Source organism: Telopea speciosissima, chromosome 4 (assembly GCF_018873765.1).
Source record: "Telopea speciosissima isolate NSW1024214 ecotype Mountain lineage chromosome 4, Tspe_v1, whole genome shotgun sequence".
Classification (NCBI taxonomy): domain Eukaryota; kingdom Viridiplantae; phylum Streptophyta; class Magnoliopsida; order Proteales; family Proteaceae; genus Telopea; species Telopea speciosissima.
In genome coordinates, this window is record NC_057919.1 from 11,247,576 (window position 1) to 11,265,220 (window position 17,645).

General features: G+C 38.9%; 1 protein-coding gene across 2 annotated transcripts in view; it reads right to left on the reverse strand.

Moving 5' to 3' along the window:
* The window catches only part of LOC122658035, a 117,027-nt gene extending 100,276 nt beyond the window's left edge, over positions 1-16,751 (reverse strand). For both annotated transcript variants that reach the window (XM_043852887.1, XM_043852886.1), the window contains exons 1-5: positions 16,480-16,751; positions 16,175-16,348; positions 13,997-14,092; positions 7,112-7,181; positions 3,089-3,222 (exon numbers count right to left, since the gene is read on the reverse strand). In XM_043852887.1, the coding sequence (XP_043708822.1) occupies positions 3,089-3,222; positions 7,112-7,181; positions 13,997-14,092; positions 16,175-16,348; positions 16,480-16,617 (612 nt within the window). In that variant the 5' untranslated portion in view covers positions 16,618-16,751. The remainder of the gene's footprint in view (positions 1-3,088; positions 3,223-7,111; positions 7,182-13,996; positions 14,093-16,174; positions 16,349-16,479) is intronic.
* Positions 16,752-17,645: the final 894 nt, after the last annotated feature.

Genomic DNA, 17,645 nt, shown 5'->3' on the forward strand with positions numbered 1-17,645 from the left:
TGGCGGTGGCACTCTAATGCAAATTCTCAAGGTTATAAGAGCCAAAGGTTTTGGTGGATTGTACACTGGTCTCAAACCCTCTCTATTTGGCACCTCTGCATCTCAGGGCATCTATTACTATTTCTATCAAATCTTCAAGAATAAGGCCGAAGCCCTTGCGGTTGCCTGGAAAAAGAAAGGACTTGGTGATGGTACTGTTGGCATGTTCTCTTGGCTTCTCGTGGCAGCCAATGCTGGATCATTGAATGTCTTGTTTACAAATACTATATGGGTTCTTGTGACTAATATGCATTAAGCAAACCCAAACCCATACCCAAGCAGAGATGAAGATTATGGAAGCTAAAAGGGAGGCTATTTTACTTTCTTTTTATTCTGGTCTGTAATAAATCCCAATTCATGGTTATCTAGCTTTTTGGAAAACCTTGATTTACCTGCAATTGACATTCAAGAGTTCCAATCAACCCTGTTCTAATTCTGATCTAGATGATTCAACTTAAAATCTTGTAGAGCAGATCTGATTTCAATAATTTCCGAAAGTCTTCTGCCACGGTTAGGCTCATTTTATCCTTAAATGATTTTTCATTGATCTAATGCTGTATACTTTGAATATGGTTCAGGGTTATGATTCGATTAGGTTTACCGGAGATGGGAGAGACGGTGCGCCCATGGTTAGTTCTCTGCCGTTAGGGTTCTTCAAAAGTAGAAATAAGGGAAATAATGGAAGAAGAGGTTTATTTTAACAGGAAGGGCAATTTGGTCAATATATGATATATTTTAATGTTTTTAGTCGCAGGTTAACAGAGTGGGTTTACTTATTAATTATGTTGGAAAGCAGGGGTGGCAAGCGTAAATATCCAAAACTCACAGGTGATTCTGGAATTATGTGATACCTCAGGGGAGTTACATGTAAAGTACCCTAAATAAAAAGTAGGGGGTCATACCCACTACCATTGATTTAAGAAATAATTTAGCCTTGAGCTTGTGAGTTCTGTGAGAGACAGAGCTGGAAACACCACCAAATGTCATGTCCACCCATGATCATTGTCTATCAAAGGGCAAAATGCTTCTCCAACAAGGACAATTTCTGGAAAGCAGTCCTTCCCAAATCACGGAGGAGAACGACAGGCGAAGAAGAGATGATTCACATCTTCGGGAGCATTCCCACATGGGCAGCAGTTGAGGGGAGGACCGGAATTTGCCTGTGCAAGGAAGGACTGTGTAGGAAGGCAGCTGTAGAGGGCCCTCAGAGAGTAAAATTGTGGCAAGGGATGCACTTTTTGAACTAGACCAACTTACACCAATGGACTAAGGGGCCACGAGCCCTGATGAGATCCTAAACAGATTTGGAGCTGAAAATGCCTGTGGAAGAGGGAGGCCAAATAACCAAGTCTCCAGCGCCAGCAGGCCGCCTACAGATGAACGGAAGATAATCCCAAACTTCCGATAAGGGAAGCAAGGGAGTAAGGACCCACCCATCAGGGAGAAGGATATCCGATACCAAGGCCAATGTGTCAAATAAAATCCTAGAATTACCAACCAATGAAAATACTTTTGTTCTGCCCAACACATTTGTGTGATAGGATTGAAAATTGAAAGATAGGAGAAGTGGGACTGTTAATGGAAGCCTCCCCTGAAGGAATAGTTAAATTGCACTTTGATAGCTGTTACTTGGGGAATAGTGCCTTCAGGTATTGGGGGAAAGGTAGAGTAGTAATGGCATTTTATGGCCCCATTGAAGAGGGGAATTCCACTAGATCAGAACTCATGGCAATCAGCAAGGGAATTTGGCAAATGTGATCGGTGCATTACCAGCTCTAAAGAATTTCTGTGGCTCCATTCTTAATTGATAAGGCCTATTCCACTTACATTTCTTCATATGCATAATAATTTTCGGTGGAAATCCAAAGTGCCAATGTAGTAGCAGATGTTCCACCTTGGCCATAGTGGCTGCCTCTTGAAAAATGATCAATTTGGGTCCTCTACTTCATGATCCTGTCCCTTTTTGGCCTTTTAAGAGGATTTCGGCTGCATTTCTAAAGCTTTACTTTGCCATGGCAAACTCCACCTGGGTTGAAACTAGACATCTAAGCAGGAATGTTGGGATCTACCTGTCCACTAAATTTGGACTCCATCTGATCTGCCACATGGCAGATATTTAGGTCATTCAGGTAAGCTTATCTGAACAAAACCTTACAAGAAAACAATAATAACCACACACACACCCCCCCAAAAAAAATCTGCCATTGCCAAAAGGTCTATACAGCAACCGAAAGCTACATAAAAAATAAATTGTAGTCCTCTCATCTCACAATACATTAGTCCCATGAAACACTTTACAAAGAGAACCCCACAAGGTCGTTTTCTCTTTGACCTTATGAGCCACTCCTAGTCTCCTACGTAGGTTCTGCATGATTTTCAAAAGCCCGTTGTTTCTTAGGAATCTCTTTTTTCTTTTCTCTTCTTTTTTTTTTTTTTTTTGGGGGGGGGGGGGGGGGGGAGTGGTATCCCGTCCGTTGGTTCTTAGGAATCAACAAGACTAAAAACAGCTGCCCGCATAAAATACCACAACTTCAGAGACCAACTAACATACTGCCTCTTCTGATCCCATAACCGATAAACAGAAAAGTTATGCATCACCCAGTTATTCTTTTATCACCAAAATAACTTCCCAATCTTTCAAGGTAAAAGGCACTTAACTAAAAAGTGAACTACTGATTCAGAACTCATAGGGGCAACAACCACACCATATGCCATTTGGCTTATATGAAAAGCTTTTAATTCAAAAGCCTCACATTTGAAACAAGGCATATTATACCTTCTCTAGTCTCATCAACCAAAACAACATCATGAGAAAACAACAACAATAATAACTACAGCAACGACAAAAAATAAATAATAGAACAACAGCAACAAAGACACATATTAGGCACATATGAGACATCCAAAAACAAAAAGACATACCAAATGTTCTGGATACATCAACCAAAACAACATGATGAGAAAACAACCACAAAACTAAATAATAGAACAAGAGCAAGAAAGGCACATATTAGGCACATATGAGACATACAAAACCAAACAGACATACCATATGTTCTGGATACTTGGAGGATAGAAGGTCCTGAAGAACCGATAATAATTTTCTTTCCAGACCATCAGAAAACAGCTGCAATGCCTCCTCCCGTACAGAGTCACCTTCCTTGGATCCACTTCCAACATATACTATTTAAAAGATATATGACAATTCTTAGTTAAGCTAGATGAAAACTTAACCAGAATCATCCAAAGTCCGAAAGTATCTCTATCAGAATATTATGAGCATTGAGAAAATAACATTTAGAGATCAAAGAAATGTTTAATCAACAGAGAAGAATGTCTATATGCAATAAAGGGTAATGAATACGAAAAGATAAAAAGCATGACTCTAAAAGCATAAGAGTAGGGACGCCTACACACGAAAAACAAAACCTCAAGGAATGGAAGCAAGAAAAGTGGAACCAACCAAAGAAAAGAACATCAACAAAAATAAAAGGGTGAAACTAGAAACCCAACCAAACACGAAACAAAAGAAAGCTTAACATCATCGTATCTCATACAATTAAATTGACAAGTATCCAGTATCAACCAGTAAGGCTGCACTACGAATATCACCACAGCTTGAACAGAGACTCATAGAGTGTTATCACTGCATCAACCTCTTGACCGCCCATCTCCCACACTCAAACTTAGCAATCAATTATCAAGTTTATGACAAAATAATCCTGATTTATACCAGTTGTGAATATTACACCATTCTTCAAGCCCTTGAAAAAAGTTTCCAGCACAAACTAACTAAATATTTAGCAAAGTCAGAAAATCCAGACCTGGGTAGGTTTCAGTTAAACTGATATGGAGGCTTCAATAAATTAGGGAATCACATTAGTCTTGCAAAAGTAAACTTGTGGACAAACAAACCAACAAGAATACACAGGGGCAAAGAGCTTTGACCCTCCAAATTTCATACTCATTTACCCTTCAAAATCCCATCAGGGAACTGCCAGTAACACTCAGCTGGATATGGCTTCAACCCACCAAATACAACAAGTCTAAGCAGGTCTACGACGTGATGGTATCAGACTGGAACAATTTTGTTTTTAGAAAACCACCTAACTCTAGAATTTTGCCAGAAAAAGAAATCAGAATCCAAAACAATAGAAATTTAATTTCAACACCTATGACCAGAACAAAATACAGGGGCTCAAACCTGTTTTCTTTATTATTTCACTTTCTTAGTCAATTTAGGTTACCATATTAGTTAATGATAGGGTTAGGCCTTTCCTTTTTAGTGTCTAAGTCTATTTTTGAGTCTTCTATACAAGTTTGTAAGGGAGGCCAGCATTGTACACGAATTAAATTAATGAAATTTTGGCTTTAGCCTTCTCAAAAAATCCTGAGATAGGTTGGGTGAGATAGCCATTCTCTTCCCCCAACCCCTTCCATCGGTTCTTGATTCCATATCCTAATTGAGTTTATGAGTGCTACAAGCTGCTGGGATTTCTTTCAATTGATTGTCACATTGATTTCTTGAAGATTATTACATCAAGATCATTGCTGCTTCAACAGGTTACAAATTTGTGGTTTTTTTTATTTGTTACTTCAACCAAGGAAATTGTTCCCTCATTTGAGTTTCCATTGTTCTCTTGTTTTCCCTTATTTTTAGTCTCCATTGTTCTCTTGTTTCCCTTATTCTTACTTCCCATTGTTCTCTTGTTTTCCCTTATTTTTAGTTTCCATTGTTCTCTTTTTTTCCTTATTCTAACTTCCCATTGTTCTCTTGCTTCCCTCATATGATTTTTTGTTTTCATTGCTCTCTTTCTTGTTCTTTGGAGATTTTCTTTGTGATCCTGCCTGGGATTAGACCTATTCAGGTTCTAGTCTTACATTAGATTCTAACTTCAGACTCCCATTATTGGAATATAAGGTACCATTTCAGGTGCTGACTTCAAATACCGAATTTTGAAAATGCCCTCAAGCTGTGCAGTCTTCGGTTCATGTAGGAACCAACTGACAACTCCTACGGCATAGACAATGTCTGGCCTGGTGTGAGATAATATATAAGCCTGCCGACGAGACGTTGAAACCAAGAGAACAATGGGAACTCAAATATATTAGGTTAGGGATGGGGATTTTATGGGAATTAGGGTAATGGTGTGGGGACAGAATCGGCAGAGCAAGGGTTTTTTGGAGAAATAGGGTAAAACTAAGGTTAGGGTTTAGAAGGGGAAAATAGGATTCAAGGAGAATGGCTGGGCAGAATCAGCCCAAGTTTGGATCGAGTTCCCCAATGGGGAAGTAGAGTACTCGACCAAAGTTTGGGATAATTCCTACGGTTGGTTTTGCCTGAGTTGATGGAGGTTGTCTAGAAGAGAGGAAGAGAATATTTAGGGTTTTGAGATTCAGACTTACTTGTTGGAGAAGAACAAACTTGAGAACAGAATTGTTGATGTTGAATGAAACTTGAGATCAGAACTTGAATGTAGAACAGAAATGGAGATGAAAAAAGTAACCAAACGAACAGCCCGGGCCTCCCACCGCAAAGTGTCAATCGGATTAAACACTGATTCCGTCAGTCTTGATCAAACGCAAGACAATGATCTTCTTGGAGAAGACAAGTTGCAGAGCAACAGCTTTGAGAGTTGATTTTTCAATATTTGACGGGGAAAATAAAAGCCCCACGAACAGCTTTTATTATAATGCCTAAGGCCATGTCCTAATCAGCCTAGGAGTAGACAAGATTCTCCTAGCCGACTTAATTACAAAACACATCCCCTCTATGAACCGTGGAGGGGAGTGGAACACCTAAGTTGTCACATGACCCCAAAAAAAAGGCGTACCCAGTGCACGAGGCTCCCGCCACTGCGGGGTTTGGGGAGGATCATAATGTACGCAGCCTTACCCCTGCTTGGCAGAGAGGCTGTTTCCAAAGACTCGAACCCGTGAGTCCATGACCACTTGGTCACAACTCACAATGGAGCAACCTAACCGTTGCACCAAGGTCCAAATTGAACCATTGGTTCAAACCAGCTTTGGACCGGTTCAATTTAAAACACAAAAAACATGAAAATAAAACTAAGTATGGAAAACTACTAAAGACTAAACAACTACTTGGACTTCTTCTTCTTCTTCTTATGAATGTAAGTCTTCAGATCTGCATCATCGTGCAACCTTCAGCTGCGTAATAAAATCCAGAGTTAAAGAGTTGAATGTTGCCCACACTACCTTCTCCGTTGCTCCTTCTTGGTCCTTCTGTTCCAATTATCCCCACCACCCAAATGGCCGTCTTAGGCTTCTCTGGCCAGTTTCCTTCTTGTCCTCATCCTCCCAATTCATGCATCTTCAAGTTTCTGATGCTCAGGGGCATTCCAGCTTTTACTTCACAGCCATCCATGCCTCTAACTACCCCTCTGAAAGAGCCACCCTATGGGGAGATCTCGGGCGCATTGCTTTATAAGTTGGGACCCTCCCTTGGGGTCTAGGGTTGCCTTCAATGTGGTCCGATTTGGTCATGAGAAGAAGGGTGGTGATCCTTTAGATGTCTATTCGGTCAATGTGGTACATAGTTCATTTGGTCATGATTCAATTGTATCAAAACCAATAAAATATCCCACAGATACATATCTAGGGAACTGAGACATAGTTGCCACAGCGTCTAGGTGACCCAAGGCGATGGAGAGGGCCTGGACACAAGGTGATACCAATAAGGTGCCCAGGCTACCAAGGCGTCTGGACACCTAAGTTGCCTAGGCACCTAGGCCACACCTTGACAACTATGAACTGAGCAGCAACAAGGATACCAATCCAGAATTTTGAATGACAACATTGATCTTACTGCAGAGCATGACTTTAGTCATCATATCAAAAAATGAAGCTCACACCAGGGTATATATTCTCAGACATCCGAAAACCAATACAGTGTTTTCAACTATCAATCATAAAATAAGAGCACAGCAATCTAAACTTGGGAGTAATTGAATTCGCGAAAATCTAATGAAAGAGAAAAGGGAACCACTATTCTCATAAGGAAGAAAAAAAAGGTACATCAAATGAAGATTCCTGAGTTATGATAACTTACAAGCATGCACAAGAATCTGTCTGATACACTTGAACAAGCACTGTCTCTCAATGTAGTACTGAAGTAATATCTTTGCAAGATCAGAAAAAAGCAAAGGTCAGACAAAGAAGAGCATTAAAGAAGTACTTCAATCATACAACTCTCTGCATCCAGACAAAGCCTTAAAAATTTAAGTTCATGGAGTACACAGTAGCAAAGCCAAGATTTAAAAAGAAAAGGGTAACCAAAAAAATAGTAAACCGCCTAAATATGCGTGTCGAGCATCTAAGACTGGAGATCAGGGGCCTATTTTTCTTCCATAATTGAAACAGCAGACCACTAAACAGAAAACTCCATCAATACTTCTAATGTTTATCAAAGGAAACATAATAAAAGTAAATAAAAATTACACAGCCCCAAAAGAAACGGTCCATGAATCAAACTGATGCACACCGAAGACCTATATGCACAGGAAAAGAAGACAGCAGATCCAAACTCAGATCCTAGGCCAGAACCTGGGTCCAAATGCTTTCCAAGGTTCTGGTTCTGGTCCTGGTTCAAGCCAGGGTCAGGCTGGCCTGCACATGGCTTGTATGAGATCTTCCAGAAGATTGTGTCGGGTCCTATGAGAGATCTGCTAAAATATCTTGAATATCTGCTGGAATGCTTTCCTAGTAGTTACCATCTTCTATTATTGTACAAGTTCCTCAGTTTCTAAATTAATAGCTAACAGTTACTATTTTTATTATTTCCTTTTTTATAGTAATACTGTCCATGTAGGGAAGGTTCTAGTTAGTTACTATTTTTATCTTTAGGTCTTTTATTTAAAGAATATACTGTTGTAATAAGGAGACGATTGGGAAATAAAGTTTGCTTTTCTTTGGTTCAGGGATTAATCTGGATAGGTTGCAGTGATGAACTGTAACAACTCTTGGAGGTGATTCCAATCAGACCCTACTGTGGTGATTCAGTAGGTTGGGTACAGTGGTAATTCCATTCCCGCATCCCAATCAGATCTTACTGTGGTGATTCAGTAGGGTTGAGTACAGTGGTAATTCCATTCCTGCAGGCCAGATGGTGAAGCCTTGGTCATACAACAACAACAAGTCAGCCTTATCCCAAATTCCCAACTTAATGGGGTCAGCTACATGGATCCAAGTAGAGATAGAATATTAAAAAAAAATAGAAGCAAAGGGAAATGGCATACAACATCAACACAACGTGTAGAGCATCGACCCTTTTTAGCTACGTACCTCTAGGCCAGGTGGTGAAACCTTGATCATATCCTTTATTTCTTCTTTCATATGTTTTAAAAAAAAAGTGTTAGAGAATTCTGCTCTTAATTTTAGTTTGTCCCTATATGTGATCCTTTTGTGATTGATCTCTTGTTGGGTTTACTGGTTCGAGAACAATTCTGCATCACAACAACTCAGCCTTTATCCCCACTAAATGGGGTCGGGCCGGTTGGCTACATGGATCTTTGCCCTCCAATTAGCTCTATTCGAGGTCATACTAGATACAAGGCCTAAGCTATGCATGTCTTTCCTCACCACTTCTCCTAACTCCTAAGGTCATTTTAGGTCTGCCCGGCTCTTTTAGTTCCTTCAATCTGAATAAATCACTCCTCCGTACTAAAGCATTCAAAGGCCTCTGTTGAACATGGCCATGCCCCCCTCAAACAACTTTCTCATAGCTTATCATGTATCGGAGCAACTCCCAAATCAGCTCTAATATGATCATTCATTACTTTATCCTTCCTAGTTTTGCCACATCCATCTCAACATCCCTATCTCCTCTACACTGAGTTTATCGACATGATGCTTCTTAACTGCCCAACATTCCACACCAAACATCATAGCCAGTCATAGAACTGTCCTATAAAACTTTCCTTAAATATTAAAGGAATACATCGATCGCACAATGCTCCGGACACACCTCTCCATTTCATCCATCCTATTTTAATTCTCTGTGAAACATCATCCTCTATATCACTTTCTTTATTTATGATTGAGCCCACATATACCTAAAATGATCATTTTGCGGAATCTCCCTCTCATCTACTTTGTCTTTGTTCTACTTATCTTAAAACCTTTTGATTCCAAGGTTGATTTCCATAGCTCCCAACTCGGCATTAATCTCTGCTTTTGTCTCATTCACCAAAACAATCTCATTAGCAAAAAGCCTACACCAAAGAACCTCATCTTGAACATTCCGATTAAATCATCCATGATAAACGCAAACAAATAAGGACTTAAAGCTAATCCTTGATGTAACCCAATTGTAATTGGGAATCCACTACCTTGACCCCCCACAAATCTTACACTAGTCACCACACCGTGCTACATATCTTTAATTATGTCCACATATTTACTTGAAACACTTCTCTCCTCTAGTACTTGCCAGATTAACTCTCTAGGGACTCTGTCATAAGCTTTTTCTAGATCATTAAAGACCACATGGAGATCCTTCTTGAAATCTCTAAATTTTTCCATGAGTCTCCTAAGTAAATAGCTTTTGTCGTGGATCTTCCTGGCATTAAATCAAATTGGTTCTCAGTAATAGTAGTTTTTTGTCTCAGGTGGGTTTCAATAACCATCTCCTATAACTTCGTAGTATAAATCATTAGTTTTACTCCTCTATAGTTATTGCAGCTCTAAAAATCACTGCTATTTTTGTAAATTGGAACCAAAATGCTTCTCCTCAATTCATCTGGCATTTTCCTTGTGCTCATAATCTTATTAAGCAACTTGGTTAGCCAAGATAAATCATAAATTCCTAAGATTTTCCACACTTCTAATTTGGGCCTGGTGCCTTGCCTACTTTCATCCTCATCAAGGCTTCTTTTACTTCAATTACTACTGCTGAAATTCTTACACTATCCCTTCGGATAAAAAAAGCATCCGAAAAGAACACACAGATTCATTTGTACAATTCCCTATCCCATTTCTCTCCATAAATATATAACATGAAATTGTCCTTGCTCTCAACTGCACTCTTTCATGTGATCTAAAACAATTGATAACAACTCCCCGCTCTAAGTGATCTCTTTATCAAAACCCATCCTGATCAAAGGTTCTACACCATCGTTAGGTGCAATAATGACAAGCACAGGCTGCCAGCATGAAAGCGCAGCCAATTTGTTTAAAAGGCGCCAAAGGTTTTTTGGCTCCCATTCCTCGCTCTTGCAACAACTTTGGCTATCCATACCATAGTTGTCAAGGCATCGCCTAGGCGTCCAAGTGCCATGCTCTCGCCTTGATTTTTGGTGTCGCCTAGGTGACGTCTTGTCTCCTTCTTGGTGTCGGTCGGCTTGCTTTTTAAACACCCCCCCTCGACCGCCTTGATTCACCTAGGTGCCTTAACAACTATGATCCATACAAGCCGATCAGGAAATTACAACACCATCCTACGTACAAGGCCCTTGCTTGGCAGGTGAGCATATGTGACAGATTGCAAAAGAGAGTGGGTAAGAACATTACTTTCTCACAGACTTCCCTCCTCTGTGTGTCTAATGGGGAATCTGATAGTCATCCTTTTAATCATTGCCCCTTCGTGAGGGGTGTAAGGGTGTTTGAGCCCATCTCCTGCCTTCATTCAGTCTAAACTGAAACCCCACTTAAGTAAGCCATGATCTCATGTCATTTTGGCAGTCCCAGGACTCTTGGAAGGAGAGGCAAATTGGTGTAGCAGTTTGTCTTACCAGTGGGGCATATGGTCTATTTGGTGAGAAAAGGAATAATAGAATGTTCTGAGGCTGGCGGCTACCTCCTATGTAGGTGATTGAGCTTGAGATGAGGACTGCTACATGGGCCATGAATTTGGAGTCTTTCCGAGGTATCTCTTTTTTAGCATTATTCTTTGGTGGCTTCCTCTTCACTGCTTGCTTCTCAGATTTTGCACTAATGGAGGCCCTATTCCCCGCAATTATCATAAAGTTTAACTTTAATGACAGTTCCCTTGGTAACTTTGGTCCATAACGTATAGGGTGTCAGCATAGTTGTCAAGGCGCCGCCTAGGCGTCCAAGTGGTTTTGTTGGGGCCTAGGCGACCTCCGCCTTATTGCAAGGCGCCTTGCATTGGTTTTTTTTATATTGAACCTGGTATTGCCCTTTATTTATGCCAATTATCACTTAAGTAAATGTTTTTATATTTGGTATTTCATTTACTTAAGATATTATTCATAAATAAGCTAATACCCCTTAATTGAATCCAATAAAAATAGTTAAAAAAATCAAATTCCAAAAGGATAAAAAGACAACACCCCAGTTCAAGAACAAAAACTGGACTTTTTATGATAGGTAAAATTTTCAACTTTCTAATGCTGGGGTTTTTCTCAAATCTAAAAATTGTATAAATCTTAATATGGTAAAACATTGCTAAAAACCAAAAGTGCGGTAAAATATACATTTGTTTTGATATCTAAAAAAATATTTTCATTCAGAGCAATTTTGACAGCATTCACGCATACCAAATAAGGTTTGACTGGTACATAACTTCTTCAATATAAATCAGATTTAAGCAATTTTGGATTTGTAGGAAAGCTGGTTTTGTGCTCTACCTAATACTAAAAGTCTTATTTAAAAATCATTTGACTAGTCAAACTTCTTAGAGAAAAAGAACATTTCTCTAAATCGAGAACAATTTAATTACTTAAAGATAAGATCATATTTTCTAAGAACAGTATAAACCAAATGTGAGACTAGTATAAACCAAATGTATGTTAAATTGTTTCAAACTTCCAATAGCTTGCTTCTTCAGTTCTGTTGTCTTCTAGTTCTATGTTGATTTTTGATAACTTGATGTGGCTTAATATTGATTTTTGATGACTTGATGTGACTTAATGTGGCTTAATGTTGATTTTTTATGACTTGAGAAGGCTTAATGTTTATTTTTTATGAAATAAGGTATACATTGTAGCATACTAAAATAATGTATCATACTAAATAATGTTAGAAAAGAGGGAAATAAAAATAAAAAATAACACTTGGGGGCGCCTTGTCGCCTAAGCGCTTAGACACCCCTCCAGCGCCTTGGGTCGTTTCACCGCCTTGACAACTATGGGTGTCAGTGTCTTTAGGGATGAGGAGGGTCATATCCTTCTGTCTTTTCTAGGCCTATTGGTACTGCTGACTCCCAGTGCAGAGGTTAAGGTGGCTATCCTAGGTTAATATATTTCTTGCTCTAGAGGCTGGTTTTCTTCCATCATTGAAGGATACTCTAGATTGGTTATCGTTGCAAAGTGTGAGTTGTCAATCGTTGGCAATATCTTCCCCTAAGGAGGGTTAGACAGTTGCATTGTCAAGGAATTTTTCTTTTTCTTGCCTCCTCTGTTCAGCTGACACCATAGCTTCCCAAAGCAAAACTGAATAGAAGTAGGGACTGCGTAGTCCCTTCGATTCCGTGGGGCATCCCCTCCCCTGTTGTTGTTGTATTTTTATGATGTATCTGTATCCTTCTTCTTTCTATGCAATTAAGTTTTTAGTTATTCATCAAAAAAAAGTCAAAGGTTAGGACTATTTACAATCCACACCTCGCAAAATCCTGCAAAAGCATACTTGCAGGCTTGCAGCAGGTTGCATCCTTATTCATGAAGAATGTATTTGGTCAATTGTTTGGGCCATTGGTTGTGTGTACCTGCTTGTGCTTTTTTAAGTGACGTGCTGAAGATGATCTCTGTTCCAGAACATTTCCTATACAGGTTGTTCTATTCTATGCAGTGCAGTATCACCAAGTAAAAACATGCTAACTTTTGCTCTCTCATCACTTTGTCGTCTCTTTTCACACATTGAAACCAGCTTGGTCCCAGGTATAAACAGTAATAAACAACTCAGACTTATCTCAACTAAATGGGTTGGCGACACGGATCCTGGCTCTTTTAGTTCTTTCAATCTGAATTAAATCACTCCTCCGTACTGGAGCATCCAAAGGCCCCCGTTGAACATGGCCATGCCACCTCGAACGACTTTCTCGTAGCTTATCAGGTATAAACAGTAATGAACTTCTTTAATAGCTGCCAAGTTGGGAACTTGACATGTTAGATCAGAAACATTTTGGAGGTTAACAACGTCCAAAACATTTCTGGGAAATAAATCCATATTTGTTTGTCTTGGGAGAGAAAAAGACAAGTTACCAGGAAAATGCTTCCATCTCACATCTGCAACAAGGAATATTTTCGGTGTGGGAGGCAGTGACCTGTATTGCTTCAGTTTCATCTTGGTGTTAAGACTTAAGACACAAGCATAACACAAAATGACTTGAACACAATATATTTATGAAACATACCAAATGGGTCAACATGAACACAACAAAAAAGGAAACTCACAACCTAATTAAGACAACAAAAACATATTTAACAAATGGGCCATGTTCAGGTCAGCACGGCATACAAAACAATCTGTTTTCTTAGTATCCATTTCATGTTGACCCATAACTGGGCGAAACCCAAAGCACCAACCAAAACACAGATTTGATGGGTCATGTTCATGTCATTTTGGTAGTCATTTCAGATATTGCCACCCCTAATGTCTAGGAGTCAGCTAAAAAAGTTCAGTGATTTCTAGGGTAGTCAAAATCTTCTTGGAAAAGAAACATAAAACGTGACTAGGATAATGAAATAACAGATTGACAAAGAAGATCATCTCATCTAAAAATGATTCAGTTAAAAACATTCCCTGGAAATACTCCAGGTTCATGAATATGTTTCTACTTAGAAGCACATCCAAACACTGTCCTTATTTAAATGGATACATGATTGTAGATTGAGGGGGGGATATCAAACAAATGTCGTCTGATCTAACTGAAACTTCAATTTACAAAATATTATATGCATAACATAGGGATGACTTAGCATACAATAATTAGCAGAGACACTCTTCACCATTAAAGGAAAGGGATAAAATTACCAACCAAATATAGAAATTCTGATGATTTAATATCTGCAGCTATGTTATCACGATGGACAACCCTCTTGACAAGAATGTATGACTGCACTTCATCTAAGCCCTGGAAATACATAAAGAGGAGACAATGATTAGAACTATGGCTACGTATTAAACCCACAAACCTATTGTTGTATTAGTTCTTAGAATAATATATCTTAGCAGAAAAATCACAAAAACTTGAATTCAGAAATATAAATATCCATTTACATGGGAAAATGCTATTTAAACAGCCTGTAAAAAAAGCCTTTCCTCGAATTTCTGTCTTTTCTTTGAGCCATGTGGAGAGCGACTCTGATCAAACTGACCATTAGATGGGAAACCCTCACCTTGGATTAGTCACATGCCAAGTTCCAAGTCCCATCTCCAATTTATGGCCCATCATGTTAAGTCCAACCAATATATTTATATATATACATAAGGCATTAACAGATTATAGATTTCAATTGGAAGACTATAATTCTCAAATACAAGCATGGAGAAGTTCAGTGCACCTCAAGGTTTTAAGTATCCTACTATATCTGCCGATGCTTACTGACATAGTTGTCAAGGCGTCGCCTAGGCATCCAAGCAACTTTGTCTGGACTGGCGCCATAGTTGTCACGGCATCTAGGCGACCCAAGGTGTTGGAGAGGGTCCAAAATCATGGAGACACCAACTAGGTGACCAAGGCGCCTAGGCGACGCCTTGACAACTATGCTAGTCGCCTTGATTTTTGCCTCTCTCGACCGCCTTGGTTCGCCTAGGTACCATGACAACCATGCTTGCATATACTGTTTTTTTCTTTAAGGTACTGATACGATACCTAAAAAATTGCATCAACTGTATTGGGTTGATACGTTACCCGATATGGTCGACATATGGTCAATACCTATTGTTACACTCAATACATCTTTATAAACTACAGAACACAATCCGTGACTACAAAACACTTGTCGATAGCTCTCAAATTTCTTTTGGCAAAATCAACTTGGTTACTAGCTTCTACTGGGAAAAAAAAGACTCTAGTAGTATCGATTTCATCATGATTTGGGGATTAAACAGCCTGTAATTAAGGATCGAAACCAAATTTGCGCAATAACAGTTATCTATCAAAATTTTGAATTTTGTGCTCAAATATTAATTTTTAGTGTCTTTTTTTGCAATGGATCACTAAATTAGTGAAAACCAACATGAATGATTGAAACATTTTTTTCTGCAATAATGTGTGCATCTAAACCCTAAATCTTCCCCAAACTGAAAATAACTTCTTTTATTGTACTAGTAAATGTAAGAAACCTCACCCTTCATACATAATTAACTGAATGAACTTATCTCATCGTGCTTTGTTCTCCTTTTTATACATGATATATTTTACATATTACTTATTTACAGTATTTTATGCTTAAACATTGCATTTTGCATGTATTCTAATCATTTCCACACGTTTCTTGACCATTTTCATTTGCATGTTTAGCATATCTTGTGTCTCTACGATATGATTTAAATCACCCTTCTGATATGATATCCGATACCAATACTTTAAACTTTGGTGCACCTAAATCTTGAAGTTTCTTCCACGAACAAAGAATAATTGTAAATTATATGAACAAAAGGCACATTAATGTATTATGTACTCATTAAGCATGCATGATGTTCAAATTTCTTACAGCTAACTTTCGTCAATTGGATACAACTAAAATGATATCATGATTATAATTTATTTTCCAAGTCTATCAATGCACCACATGAAAAGGCAGTCTTATAGTTCAGGTAACTGCCTAGGTCAGTCCAAAATCCCATCACCCCATGCGTAACCTCTGAATCCTGAACTTTCCATCTTTTTCAGATTAAAGTCTAAAATGGTCACCAAGAGTTCAACATGGATCTAGTATTCTAGTTACCGTCTTCAGCATTTATTCTTGATTTATTCAATTTAGTACCACTAAAGAGGTAAGAATACAACAAAGGATCCAAAATATAATTGGTAGACAAAGACTATATCGCATTAACAAATTAAGCCAGTTCACACTGGAGCCGCAGGCAGGCGACAAGTTAAACGACAACTGGTGATTCTTTCTCTCTACCATTTTCAAGACCTGCAGACGGAAGTGGAGGGGAAACAAAGAAAAAAAAAATTCCAGGAGAAACCAATTGACGAACTTACCAAATAAGAACTAGCATGTAATGCTACATCTTTCAATTCAGGTTGCATGATAAATCGATGTGAACCAACATTGATTTGAGCTGAATCAAGAGCAGCTCTTGACGTCTGGTTTGGGGGCTTAAAAAGAGAAACTGAACCCAGAAACCAAGCGTGGTTGTTCTTTAACTTCTTTACCTGAGCAGAGACAGACAGAGTTTATAAAACCGGAACCTCAATGATAACTCAAAATAAGAAGAATACGAAGAATATGAAGGGAAGAGGATGAGAGAGACAGAGTACAATTAGTGGTTCATTATCGGTTTTACCAGGGAGGCTGGAACCTCTGCGGATAGAGGGGCATTTTCGAGGTCGGTCAGCAGAAGCGAAAAGGAGTCCCACCAGAGAGACTCGTCAACAGACTTGGGGTTGGCCGCCTGGTCGATGGCGGCTGCAGTGCTCGCCATTGAGGAGCTCCCCCGACTCTAACGATCTCTACTGGGATTTGGGAACGATATACGGCTTGAAACCCAGAAGTCAGAAGACTCAGAACCCTCACAGTAGTTCAAGGGAGTGAACTGTGAAAGTGTCGATCCCGCGCTTTTGTACCTAGCGATGTGAAGGAAAGTGATTTTCATTTCCCGAATATGAGAATCAAACCCATGAACTTTTCCATACGTCCAAACACATGAAAAAAATAAGGGTAAATTACATGATTAGCTATTTTTGGATTTTTATTTACAAAACTGTCCACCTTATGTTTGAATTAACAACAATAGACAAAAACAAGTTAAGGTTTACAAAACTGGACAAAATAGTGTTTCTCCCTCCCACACTTACTTTTTTAGACATTTTTACCCCTGCCATTGCCTTCTTGCCCAAGCATCCTCCGTTTCCTGCAGTCCCACCCCCTATCCCAGCCACCGCCGTTCTCTGCTACCCCATGTAATAGAGGAAAAAAAAAAAAGAGATTTTTCCAGAGGGGAACTACCGAGGAAGACGAAGGATGAAGAAGAGTCACTGTTTTGTCTAGTTTTGTAAAATTAAACTTTTTTTTGTTTATTCTGTTAATTCAAACATAGGGTGGACAGTTTTATAAATGAAAACCTAAAAGTAGCTAATCATGTAATTTTCCCAATAATAAAGGGGATCCAGGACTTTTTCCGGGAATCCAGCCCCTGTGCCTAGATACAACATGGGACAAAATGATCGCCTTGGCCCCCAAGAGGCGAAAATCTCATCCCTGATGATGTTTTTGTGCGCATTCCCATTGGTCCTTGCGTCAATCCTGGATAGAAAACGCATTCCCTAAATAGAAAGTCTGTACTTTGTGAAAACATAAAGAATAACAATATGATGTGACAAAATTGGTACTCAGGCTATGTTTAGATGTTAAGAACAAATAAACAAATTAAAAGGTTTAAAAAAAATGAATTTGAGAAGAGAGATAGACACAAAAATCAATCTACATCATCATGATTTTTATTTTATTATG